Genomic DNA, 13,972 nt, shown 5'->3' on the forward strand with positions numbered 1-13,972 from the left:
TTTGTGTTGGTCTCCTCTAGGACTTCTATATCCTCCCACCACCCAAAAAATTACTGGAAATTGTATAACTGGATGCTGACTAAAGTTGTATGTGGGTGGTAAACACTCCTCCAGCAGGGACAGAGACTAGAAATTGTGCTGAGTCTCAGTGTTGTCACTGATATAGTAAAAAAAAAGCTAGCAGTTCCATTTTGTTTGTGTGTGACAGGTCCCCTTTAATAAGTTCTTAGAGCTGAAAGAGCAGATTGTCTAGTAATAGTTACTTGCTGCTGCCATCTAGTGTCAGAGCTTATTCTTACCTGGAGGATCTGTTGGACAAGGCTGCAAGTCGCACGTCTGCTTCCCAACTGGTTTAACCAGCAGATCGCATCCACGAACGATGTCTCTTCCTTGGAAGCACTTCACATCCCGCATCCGGACTCCAACTCCACATGTTTTGCTGCACTGTAATGCCACAGGTATACAGTAAGCAGTAATACTTTAGTTTTACAACATAGTTATTTACTGACACTGGAAATCTGGAGCTTAATATTTGGAAGAAAAACACATTTTAATTGTTTTAATTTTTTATGCATGTGAATGTGATCTTCAAAGTAATAAATTATATCTGTGTGGTAGATGAGAGAGGGGGGAAGCCAAATTTGATCATTACATATGCAAGCATTTCTTCCTGCCTAATAGTGCTGCACAGTAAGGCTGGGCGCATATGGGCAGCTCTTGCTAGAGTGATCATCACCCATGATTATCCTTCATGATCAACTAGCTATTGAGCTATTGTTACACATAGGGAACAATGGAGTGTAGTGTGTACTTGCAATCTGCTGCTAATGGTAGCAAAAGTTTCTGAAATAGTGTGACCAATTGATACTATATTTTAGCACTCAATAGCAATGAATCAATTTTAGTCACTCAATTGCACTAGAAAAAAAATGGCCATGTGTGCCAAGCCTTATTGTGCATATGTGTTCCTCTCCCTTAATGCAGGACTATTATGCCACGTACACACGATTGCACATTCCAACAACAAAATCCATAGATTTTTTTCTGACGGATGTTGGCTCAAACTTGTCTTGCATACACACAGTCGCACAAATCTTGTTGGAAATTCCAAACGTCAGGAACGCGGTGACGTACAACATATACGACAAGCCGAGAAAAATGAAGTTCAATAGCCAGTGCAGCTCTTCTGCTTGATTCCGAGCATGCGTGAATTTTGTGCGTCTGAATTGTGTACACACGATTGGAATTTTCGACAACGGATTTTGTTGTCGGAAAATTTGAGATACAGATCTCAAATTTTGTTTGTCGAAAATGTACGATGGAGCCTACACTTTTCCGACAACAAGCTCCCATCGAACATTTCTCGTGTGTACGCGGCATAAGTCTGCTGTGATACAGACACTTTCTTTGGCCAACTGAGTGTAAATGGAGGCAGCTAATGTAATATAATGAGCAATTATGACAGCTTCCTTGTACATAAATACCTGCAAACTGTACACAAGACAAGGTTTTGAAACATGAATGCACAGTAACAAAACAGTAGTTACAACCCCAATTCCAAAAATGTTGGGACCCTGTGTAAAATACAAATAAAAACAGAATGCAATAATTTGCAAATCTTATAAACCCATATTGAAATCACAATAGAAAACATCAAATGTTTAAACTGAGAAAAATGACCATTTTAAGAGAAAAATAAGGTAATTTTGAAATTGATGGCAGCAACACGTCTCAAAAAAGTTGGGGCAGGGCCATGTTTATTACCATGGTGTAGCATCCTCTCTTTTTTAACAACACTCTGTAAATGTCTGGGAACTGAGGAGACCAGTTGCTGGAGTTTTGGGAGAGGACTGTTATTCCATTCTTCACTGATATAGGATTCTAACAGCTCAACAGTCCTGGGTCACATTTGATATGTTTTTTATTTTCTATTGTGAATAAAATATGGGATTATGAGATTTGCAAACCTTTACATCCTGTTTTATGTAGATTTTACACAATGTCTCAACTTTTTTGGAACTGAGGTTGTACAATAATCAAACAGCGTTCACATTTATATAAAAGAGAAATCTTTATGCCGCGTACACACATTCGGAATTTCCGACAGAAAAAGTCCAATGGGAGCTTTTGGTTGGATAATCCGACCGTGTGTATGCCCCATCGGACTTTTTCTGTCGGCATTTCCGACGGACATAGAGAACATGCTCTAGATTCTTCCGTCAGAAATGCTGACGGAGCTTGTCCCTTTGGCAAATCTGACCGTGTGTACGCGGCATTAGAACAGGGGTAGGCAACCTTAAGGAGATGGAGATCTACCTAAACAACATGGGAGAAGTCAAAGATCATGGGGCACAGTGTTGCCCAGTGTCGCCTCTGCACACTTGATTGCCATATTATCGTATCACAATCTCATGCATTTCATGGCAATCATGGGTTTAAATAAGGTGGTGAGGAGGCAACATATCGCCTCGTCACCACCTTGCAAACACACACACAGATCGCTTTTCAGAGGAGCAGCAGTGCCTGATGCAGTTGTGAATGAGCCCTTATTTGCATTCCGCAGCAGCACCCTTAGGGCTCATTCACACTATAGTTGGGGGGTGGTAAAACCCTGCGGTTGAGTTTACCACCCCCAATCCCTACCTCCTTTAGCTGTTGTGGCAGCAGCCAAAGGTGTAAACATGCCGCAGTAGAAATTAAGCCCACTGTTGCTTTTGGTGGGTGCTACCACCTGCCAATCACGACCCACTTAAGTAAATAGTGCCCCGCAACTGCATGCTTCTTTGGGGTCCAAGGGATTGAAGCAGGTGGTGAAAAAGTAACACAACGCTGCCTGCTTTAACCCCTTAAATTCCTGTACTGCACGAGGTTGCAAAAAAGGCACCTCTAAGTGCAGAAGTAAAACTTTGTTTCCAAAAAGGGTTAAAAACACTTACAAAAGGGTGGATGGGTAGAAGCATATCATATTAGTAATATGGCAGGTGGTCCGGCGTTCTGGTAGTCCCAAGGAGTCTCAGTGATATCCAGAGGTTTAATTCTATGGTAGCATATTCTGAAGTGGCCGACAGATGAAAGCCACAATTCTCCTGGATACTGGAAAGACAGCTAGGCTGTCTGAGACAGCATGGAAGCCGAATCGAGGAAGTGATGTCAGCAGGAAGGGACCAGCAACCAGCTAATATGATGTGCTTCTACCCATCCACCCTTTTGTAAGTGTTTTTAACCCTTTTAGGAAATATAAAGTTTTACTTCTGCACTTAGAGGCGCCTTTTTTCTTTTCATTTTACTTCCAGAGTTTGCTTCTCTCTTCAAGTGCTGCCGAAAGTGCATAGACTGATATCTGCTTGGTTTGTCACTGAGAGCGCCCTTATACACACTTTTATTTTGCAGGGCAATTGCAGAATGGCCTCATTCACTTGAATGGGTCATGCTTGGCAGGTGCTACACCCACCAACCATGACAGGATGTATAACTCCTGCTGCGGCATGTGTACACAGGACTACAGAGGAGGCATCGGCTTATATTGCTCTTGCTTCCTACTACAGCTCCAACTTTACAAGTAGTCCTTCTGCATTGCACTCTAAAGCTCTGGAATGGTGGGTCAGCAAGCCCAGACCGTGATCTATCAGTTACCTGTCGGTGATCTACTGGTTGCTGACTCCTGCTTTAGAAAGACCAAATTCCTTAAAAAATCAAGGATATTGGAAACAGTGCATACCTATAATAAAGCAAGTACTTTGTGTTCATATATTGTAGACTATATACATTATTAGTGTTCTTTTTCTAAAATGTTTTCTGCAGAGCCACAAAATGACCCGCCTGCAGGCTAGAATCCCCCCAAGCTGGAATGTACTGTGGATTTTGGTTCAATGGTGTAGTGTGACTAGACTTGCAGCAGCGATGGCCTCTGTCTCTCCTCACCCACAGTACAAAAGAGCAACTACAGGCACCATACATGTCCACACTATAGACTGAATTGTTCCTTGGCTGCTTCGTGCCTGAATCCGCTTTGTAGAAACTATTTTTCAGATTCTGCGCCAACTACAACCCTTCAACATCTATTGATGAACTAAAATTTCCAGCAGGAAGAAGGCAGAGCCAGCCAAGGCTTGCAGTTCCCTACAGCTGGTACAATTCTGTAAGTCAAACACAATGCAAAAAAAGAAAAAAAAAAAGAGACCTTTTCCATGGACATACCAGCTAACCCAAATCAAACCAGGAAAATAAAGACCCAGCCTTTGGAATAAAAAACCTTCCCCGTATAGCTTTCTGTAAGGTGTGCTGTCAAGCAGCAGGATGAAGTGGAAAGAGGAGGTCACAGGAACCAAATTACTGAGGGTGTCAGGTACTGGGCAGCATATAAGCGCTCCCATTTCACTGAAAAGAGAAAACCTTATTAGCTAGCTACATTTGATGATTTCATAAACTACTGTAAATGAAAATGATGCTTTTTTAGAGGCTTTTTGTAATTTTGAAACAATTATACAAACAACACAAATCATAAGTGGTTAAGAGCACATCCCAAAATACAAGCAGCACGGTGTCTGGGTTTTGGCAGCTGAAGTCTCCCATGTGGAGGCCTGGCTAGGCACTGGTTATGCAGTAAATCTTTAACTGGCACCAACAGACCAAATCTAATCATCTTTTGGCAGCCGAGGGACCAGTGTGTACACCTAGGTCCTAGAGATGTGCGTGTGACCTGAACGCGTTTTTGCCTCAGGGTAGGAAAGGTCAGAGTTTCCTACCTCAGACCAAGGGGTGGTGTACCACTTGAAACACGGCCGCTCGAAGCAGGTGCTCTCCTCTGCTGGCTTTTTGGCAGCGTCACAGTCTGATGGATTGCGAGTTTTCACTTTGCCGTTGGCCACCTCCAGGCACTGGACAACTCGCTGCTTGGACCCCCTGCCACAGGTCGTGTTACACTGTAGGGATCAGAAGAGAGAATAAAAAATGTTGTGTGTGTTATTAGAATTAATGATGAAGGGGGACTTTCCCTTTGTATGTAAAGCTAGCATAAGAAAATCTTATCATTAGGAAAAAAGACTTTGAAGTTCCAATGGAAGACAAAGCCCCCACATGTTCATTTAAATGCTGACCCTCCACAGCTCTGTTTACGTGGTAAATGAAGTGACACCCACAGTACTTCCAGGTATAGGAGAGCAGGTGACTCACTCACTTTCTACTCATGTGACAGCGCTGGTGCTTTGTAATTGGCTGCTCAATCATTTAGTGCTGTCATGTGAAAGTGAGGAGAGAGTCTTCAGACTTGTATTAGCTTGTGACTCTGAGCTGACACAGGGCTTCTTCTCCTCGTCACCACAGAGCAATGGTGAGGTAAGGAAGGGAAGATGAGTGGGTGCATTCAAGTGAATTGGTGCTTTGTCCTGCATTAGCAAAGCACAGGAATGCTTTAGGCGGGAAAATAGTCTGCAACTGGTCTCATGCTATCCTATACCCAGAAGACAAACTGTACTGTTGCTTTTTGGGGTATTGGTAGGCCAAACGTGGATTGTCAGCCTTTATGACAAGAATGGATTCAAAAACACAATGCTAACTCAACAGCTGCTGTGCAGCCTATGTAAAGCTGAATTGTAAGGTATATAAGTAATATACAAATTGAGTCTTAACCCAGAGAGCCAGTGTCTGATTCTAAAGGTCAATTATGGCCAGCAAAATTAATTTATTATCTGTGTGTGGGAGATAACATGTTTAACAAGTTTCACCTGCTGTTTAGTAGCAGGCTTACAGGACAGAGGAAACTACTGTTTTTTTTAGAAGCTTCCTGGCAATATGTGGGCCAACACAGTGGAGGAGTGGAAGGGTTTCAGTTACAGTTTATGGCTGGATCTTGCACCATTATCTTTGATTTATCAAAAGTTCAAGATAGTTAGAAAGCTCCTTTAGTTATCCAGCTAGATTATTGGAGTAAAAACCTGGCTAACTAGAAACTGAAGTAAAATGTGCAGTGTGCACATAGCTAACGTATTGGGAGTTCTGGAGAGTATGTGCCGTGCCTTACCCGCTCCCAGTCCTGGCTTAGCCATTGCGAGGGACAGTTCTTGTCTCCGCAGGGATGAATAGCTAGGGGCTTGGTCTCGAGGTTGCACTGTGACTCCGGAACCACTCTTCCATCGCTGGTTTTGCAGTAGACATGTCGGATCATCTTCCCCTGGCCGCAGGATCCACTGCACTGTGGTAATAAGATAGGTGGAGAAGTGTAAGTCTCATATACATTGTATATCATATCCATATATCGGTCTTGCACTGGCCATACTTGCATACAATCCACACACACACACACACTATATAAGATATATATACATACTGAAAGGTAACTATCATTTTTATATTTGCTGTTTCATATTTCCATGAGTGTATTTCATTAGAAGAATTGTCCCTCTAGTGGCTATCTGTGTATAATGCAGTGCACTCTACCTCCCTGCTCAAAAACTGTTGAGATAAAGAGAGTCAGTTGTTTTCATTTTAGCCTTAGTTCCTGCCAGTGATGCACACTGCAGGTCACAGCAGCCTCAAAACAGTCTCAAAATATAGTGCAGCCATATTCCACCCTATACTACAACATAAAAGTAGAACTAAACCTAACTTTTAGAAAACTGCAAATGTTTTTATTGCAGAAGAGACATACTATGTCTCTTCTGCAATAATAAAAACTTAACTGCCTGCTTGCAGTTTTCTACCGAATGTACAGTGAGCTGTGCATGTGCAGCTCAGCGTGCATGCTTGGCACACTTTGGCGGTGCTGGAATGACTAACTCCCATGCGCATGCGCAGAATTAGATTATCCCCCTCCAGCCAATCAAGAGGCCGAATACCTTGGGAGAACATAAAAATGGCCAGTGAGGGATGTAACCACAGCATGACTGGAATGTGGTGGTGAGTATACTGGGGACTTTAGTTTCACTTTAAATAAATATATATATATATATATATATATATATATATACACACACATGCACATTATACATACCATATATAAATAAATAGGATCTTTAAAGTACTAACAAACTTCTTTTATAAAGTGCTCAAAACCAGAGCTTTAAAGGTGCTTTGTGTACCCCATGTGTTACATTACCTAAGTGCAGAGTCTGTAGAGTAAAGTCGTCATGCTGGGAGTGGGATGAACCTGATGGTGGAGTTCCACCAAGTTTCAGCTGAAAAAAAGCCCTGTTATAGTGCACTTATTTTTAAAAAGTTAGAAAAGTTTATTTAAATTGAAAGCAATAGGGGCTGTTCTTGTGTGTTTGCTTTAAGAGATGCCTGATGCCAAGATGATGATGAAGATTTATATGCAATCTGAATCATACTGTATGGGGATACATTCCTCTAAGTACTGAAGCACTGCTTAACCTTGTATCCTATATGAGGTCCATTATAGAGGAGGATTCTTTGAGAATGATCACTGAAGGGTGAATTTTGAACATGGTTTTACTTTAGTTGCTATTGGAGCTATTCACACTTTGAAGTAAGACTTTTCTATAACTGTGAAGAAATACTTTATTTGCACAATTGTGTGGAGCACACAAAGGGTTCAATTCACTAAGCGTTAAATAGCGCTGAAAAAATGCAGTAAAATAACACATGCAGAAACAATAGTGAAAATGTTCAATTCTCTAAGAATTGTGCAGTAAATTACTGCATATTTTCACACAGTAATTTATTGCATTGAGCTGGTTGCTAAGAAACGGGCTGGAAATCCGCCTGCCGCGTCCTTAACAACAGATGACTCATCAGCTGAATGTATTGAAAACATGCCGGCAGTTAAAAATTATGACAAAAAAACAGCATCATTTTTTTTTTTTTTAAACGGCGTGGGGTCTCCCCTAAAATTAATACCAGACCCTTATCCAAGCATGCAGCCTGGCAGGTCAGGGAAGGGAGGGGATGAGCAAACAGCCATACCAGGCCACATGCCCTTGTGACGTCATCGACCAGGAGCATGCTGGGGCAGCTCACAGACCCCCACAACCACCACCCAGGGTTGTGGGGAAGAGGCCCTTGTCCCAATCAACATGGGGACAAGGAGCTTTGGGGTGGAGGGACAGAGCTCCCCGCCCCAAAGCACCCCCCCCCATGTTGAGGGCATGTGGCCTGGTATGGTTCAGGAGGGGGGTGGCCGGTGGTTGCTCGCTGGTCCCCTCCCTTTCCTGACCTGCCAGGCTGCAGGCTCGGATAAAGGTCTGGTATGGATTTTTTTGGGGGGGGGGGCGTTTTTTTTTTTTACATTTTGGCATGGGGTTCCCTTGAAATCCATACCAGACCCGAAGGGGGGGACCACACGCATTTTTCTTTCATAATCTTTAATTGCCATGTTTTCTTTACAACTGCTGAATCATCAGTTATTAAAGACGTGGCGGCCAACTTCCGGGCCCGTTCCTTAGCAACGAGCTATTGGGGGGACCCCCACTCTGTTTCTGACAAATACCGCATGTGATACCACCAGCAAAACACTGGTGATAAATATATAAATATCACATTTTTTTTTACTCTCTGTTCCGTTTGTGAATTGGACTTAAGAGCTTACTGCATGTTTTTTTGGCGATATTTACTGGCTTAATTTTCATTTTGCGGTAAATATTGCAAAATCTTAATTTTTTTTGTGAATTGGACTTTTGTTTACCGCATGCGATAATTTATGCAAATGAGTCACATGACCATGTTATCGCATGCGGAAAACATTAGTGAATTGACCCCAAAGCACCTTTTATAAGCTTTGATTTATAGCACTTTATAAAAGAAGTTTGTTTGCACAGCTATGATATATGTTTGTGATTAATTGCATTGAGTTAGTTCATACCACATAAATAAAAGCATTTGATTTTGTAGGGTTGAATAGCAATGCACTATTTTATTGTTCTTTTTAATTTTTGCAAATACATTTGTATTGGGTACTGGCAGCAAAGTGGGGGGTTATAACGCAGAAGTATAAGGGTCACATTATTATTGTATTTATACCTCTTAGAAAGCTATACCTTGGAGATCCTGTAAAGAGTTAAAATGATAAAAGCATGAGGAGATTTTCTGATGTTTTACATTTAAAAATGATAACTGAGCACAAGGCTTACATCTATGTTGTTTGTTTTATTGGGACAAAATGGTGGAGTTTCCCTTTAACTACCACTAAAAATAGGAGGTTGCTCTGGAAACTGTTGCCTAGCAATGCCGGTTACATGCCCACAGAAAAGATTAAGGAGTTGCATTTCGCTTGAAGATAATTGGATTATTTGTAGATTGTGAAATCTTTTAATGGGTCGCTGTGGTTTTACCAGAGGAGAACATGGGCTGTCTGGAGCTAATGGAGTCTCGGTGGTACGCCGTGATTCACTCGATGGGTAAATGGCCAGGCTCTGTTGCTGGAGGAGAAGATAGCGCCTCCGTTTGATCACTGTTTGTTTCTTCTCTATCTAACTGAAGTAAGTGTGGCTAAAAGAACTTTAGCTGTGTAAGAACGATGTCCAAAATCCCACAACACACACATTGGCTTTACAATTTTTTAATTTATCTTAAATGACAATTTTAATTACAGTCAAAATGACAATTTATTCAATAAATGCTCATTTAATGGTTTCTGCATGTTTTACCAAATTATTAAAATAAGGAAGTACCGTATTTATCAGCGTATAACACGCGCCGGCGTATAACACGCACCCAAGTTAAGGAGGGAATTTTAAGGAAAAAAACTTTTAGGAGTAAAGTTTAAGGAAGAAAAACTTACATTAAAATGCCCATCAATGCAGCGTTATCGGTGTCCATCTGCAGCCTTGTCAGTGTCAGTGCAGCCTTGTCAGTGCAGCCTTGCCCCAGTGCAGAATTGTCAGTGCAGCCTTGCCCCAGTGTCCATTGCAGCCTTGTCAGTGCAGCTTTGCCCCAGTGCAGCCTTGTCAGTGCAGCCTTGTCAGTGCAGCAATGTCAGTGCAGCCATGTCAGTGCAGCTTTTCTCCAGTGCAGCTTTTCTCCAGTGCAGCCTTGCCCCAGTGCAGCTTTGCCCCCATGCAGCTTTGCCCCCGTGCAGCCTTGCCCCAGTGCAGCCTTGCCCCCCCGTGCAGCCTTGCCCCCCCGTGCAGCTTTGTGGGATCGCCGCGATCCCTGCCGTCATACACAGCCCTGTGTAAATTTAAATATGGCGCCGAGACTGCAGGGACTCGGCGGAGCGCTGATACACATAGCTGAGAGTCCTCGGGTTTTCTCGGCGTCGCTTACAGTCCCGCCCAGTTCCGCCCTATGGGCGGGACTGTAAGCGGCGCCGAGAAAACCCGAGGACTCTCGGCTATGTGTAGCTCCGCTCCGCCGAGTCCCTGCAGTCTCGGCGCCGTATTTGAATTTCCACACGGCTGTGTATGTCGGCGGCGATCGCGGCAATTGCCGCGATCGCTCCGATCACACACAATTGGGGGGGGATCGGCCTATAACACGCACCCACGATTTTCCCCTGATTTTCAGGGGAAAAAAGTGCGTGTTATATGCCGATAAATACGGTAATAAAAAAATTAGAAGATCCATACATTAACCTCCCCGGTTACTATTTCAGATTTTTGCGTCTCAAAGCGGTACAATTATTTTGCATAGAAATTTGGCGTTTTATATTGTAGGTCTGTAATTCTTAGCAATAACACACTTAGATCTGTCCACCAAGAGTCTAGTAGATATCCCGGGTATGATGAAGTTTGAAACCCAAAATCATAAATTATAATATAATAAATAAATATAAATAATTAAAAAAAAGAATAATATAATAATAATAAAATAAATTTCCCCACGATTCACTATTGCTCAATTCTGCAAGTGTTCTAATTTACTATCGCTGTTTTCTAGCTGGTCTAAAGACACTTTTGACGTAAAGGGACACTTTTTGGTTGCTATGGACAATCTCAAGTTTCCAGGCAGAAAGAACAGTATATGTAATATAAAACTGCATGCAGGGCATGGGCCAAAGCACTGGGGACAAAAGGGAAATGAAATGATTTCATACAGTACTGTAATCTGTAAGATTACAGTACTGTATGTGTTAGGATTTTTACATTTTTTGAATTTGCCGCCAGGCTCCGCCCCAGTGCGTCGCAACGCTCGCAGGGAACGGAGCCTGGCACAGAGAGGCTTCGGGCAGAGGACGGAGCCTGCAGACAGTGCGGGGGGACATCGCAGGATCCTGGGGACAAGGTAAGTAACCTGCACCAGGATCCTGAGATGTAATCCCGAGTGTGGCTCGGGGTTACCGCTAATGGTGCTGAAATTTACCCCGAGCCACACTCGGGAATACCATCAGGGAGGCTACAGACTTACCTTTTTTCAGCACAGCTAATAAGATCAGCCTGGTAAATGTACAAAGGAGCTTTGAGATGCATTTGCAGGCTAGAATGTTCCTGCAGTAGTTTGTGTCTCAATCACAATGGCAAAGCTGAGGTTTCCCTGCACTAGATTGCATCCCGATATTACCCACGAATAGCTCTGGCAAGGAAGCTCAAACACAGCAAGGCTTCCCTTGATGGGCACCCAACAGTAGCCCAAACCATAGAAATACAGAGAGAAGAGCCAGACCGAAATCAGATAAAAGAGTTCAAGGTCATTTTAATTGTTGGTAAAAAAAAGTTATATATAATCGTCCAACGCATTTTGGGGGCAACACCAATCCCCCTACATCACAAGATAAACCTTATATAGATTTATATGGAAAACAGTGACTTCACTGGTCTATATTAGAACCAGTATTAAATTCTCCACATGGAGTAACAATTTGACAGAAGTTGCTGAGCAGCAATAGTGAGATTTTCCTGCAGTACTTTTGTCTCTGCCCCCCTCTAATGTTAAGATTTTCCTGTAGTGGTTTCTATCTCTGCCTTTCCCACAATAGATAAGTCTCAAACAGTAGTTTGTGTTTCTGCCCCTCCCAAAAGGCCTCACTCTTAAACAGCTGGACACAATATATGCAGAGGGATACTTACAGGCCCCCAGTCTGACACAGTCCACTGGCGATCACATGGTGGTCCAGTACATTCTTCCTCTAATGGCGGCTTGGTGTTGGGATCGCACAGCTTCTCATCTTCTGAACAGCGCACATCCCTTGTAATAATACTCTGCTCGCCGCATTTTGCTGTACACTGGAAAAAAATTGCAATTGTGATTAAATAACTCTCAGACTGCTCTTATCAGTAGTCTACTTACAATAACTAATACACAATAATAACTTTATTAATAATAATAATAAGAAGAAGAAGAAATCTGTGCTGTAAATTTTAAGGAAGCAACTTTGGCCTTGGAAGGGTCTCGTGTTCTGCACAGCAGCCTGTGGCAAACCATCATGGCTGCTCACTCCGAGTTCCCTACTTCTATAAAGCAGTGAGCTGGTGCCATGTAGTTACATTGCTTTACTGAGGGATATATCAGTTGGACCAGAACCACCTCAGGTACCTGCAAAGCAGGTTTACAGCTTTGCCGTTTGTGTTGGGGGTTCTCCTCATTTTTAAAACAATCATCTGCTTTTAAAATCATTCTTTGCACACTGCTCAGCATAAATTTTGCATACCGAACACCGATAAGACATATCTGCATCTTATGATGCATTTATTGTATTTTAAAAGAGCTTGAAAACTGCGCTACAAACGTACGCAAAGCTTTGCATAAATATGAGACATCAAAGACGCTTATGAAGCGCTTGCATCCTATAAACTAGCGGGGTTTAAGAATAAACTATAGTATAAAATAATTGACCTGCTGAATGAACATCGGTATCTTCTGAGGAACAGGTTGCCATGCCGCATGGAAATGAATTCAGGAGACTAATGTAATCAGCTTGGGGAGATGTTTAAATAATAATAAACAATGCAAGAGGCTCATGATCAAGTACTTTAGAATATAAAGTAGGTCCGCCAGACTTCTTAGCCGGGGAAGAGACAGGTTCCTAAAATCATAGGTAGAGCATAGATGATAAAAAGTAACTGTTCATTTATTTGCAGATGACCATTGCCAGCTGTGTGGAAATAAGTAATAGAAAAACCTGCAACCTGCAGCAGGAAGATGTTTGTTTCAGGTCTGTGTCTTTCTTTGTCAGGTTAAAGCTGAATTCTAGGGCATATATAATAGTCACTTAGCTCTGTATTCAATAATGCATCACTCAATGTATATTTTTTCAATAAAATTTGATCTGGTAACAAAATCACCAAGTGATAAGCTTGTCAGTCCACTGCTTCTCGTTTTACTGTCCAGTCACAGGCTGGGGGAGAGACAATACCTGTAAGTGTTCCTTTCTGTAGCAGAGTAAAATCAGATCCACTCCCCAAACAGACAGGATTATGCTGTGTGGCAGAGCTGGGTAAATACCAGGACTGGATGGACAGGAATAAAAATCCTTTGGAAGGTAAAACAGCTGCCTTATGTGTATTTCAATAGTGTAATTAGGTGTTGCACAGATTTAGGATTTAAGGATAACCGTCTACACGCTCAGCAATAAAAAAGGATGCTCCTATATTTTCCCTGCCAGGTCCTTTTTAAGGTTGACCAAAGTAAAAGGCAGTTTTTTTCTTTTTTTATTGCAGAACCGACATACTTTGTCTCTTCTGCATAAAAGGACTCTTAAGCTGTCCATACTAGAATTTTGTTGGTATTGTCACACCTACCCCTAACACAGGCGGTCAGGCACTATAGCTGGCATCTGTGTTCTTCACCTATAGCAGCCCCTTTTCCTATGAGGCAAGCAGGCCTACCAGTACTCAGTTGCCCCCAGGACTTATACACAGAGCTATAGTGCCTACCAATCTAGGGCAGGCGCAAATTGAGTACAACAAACCAGTACTTGCAGTTGGCAGACAGGCAGAGTGGTTCAAGGACAGTCCAGGTAAAAGGCAGGCAGGGTTCAAAATAGTCAGGGTTAAATCTGTAGTCAAAAAGCAGGCAGAGTTCAGAGAATAGTCTGAGTTCCAAGCCGAGGTCATAAACAAGGGGATCCAAACTTGCAAGCAGG

The 13,972-nt window shown here is 42.4% G+C and overlaps 1 protein-coding gene across 1 annotated transcript in view; it reads right to left on the reverse strand.

Annotated features, from left to right (window-relative positions):
• Positions 1–13,972, reverse strand: part of ADAMTSL2 (ADAMTS like 2) — a 162,765-nt gene that overhangs the window by 2,830 nt on the left and 145,963 nt on the right. Inside the window, exons 16-19 of the mRNA XM_073599673.1 lie at positions 11,958–12,113; positions 6,020–6,190; positions 4,746–4,922; positions 300–444 (exon numbers count right to left, since the gene is read on the reverse strand). Of these exons, the coding sequence (XP_073455774.1) occupies positions 300–444; positions 4,746–4,922; positions 6,020–6,190; positions 11,958–12,113 (649 nt within the window). The remainder of the gene's footprint in view (positions 1–299; positions 445–4,745; positions 4,923–6,019; positions 6,191–11,957; positions 12,114–13,972) is intronic.

This window comes from Aquarana catesbeiana, linkage group LG09 (genome assembly GCF_042186555.1).
Source record: "Aquarana catesbeiana isolate 2022-GZ linkage group LG09, ASM4218655v1, whole genome shotgun sequence".
Taxonomy (NCBI): domain Eukaryota; kingdom Metazoa; phylum Chordata; class Amphibia; order Anura; family Ranidae; genus Aquarana; species Aquarana catesbeiana.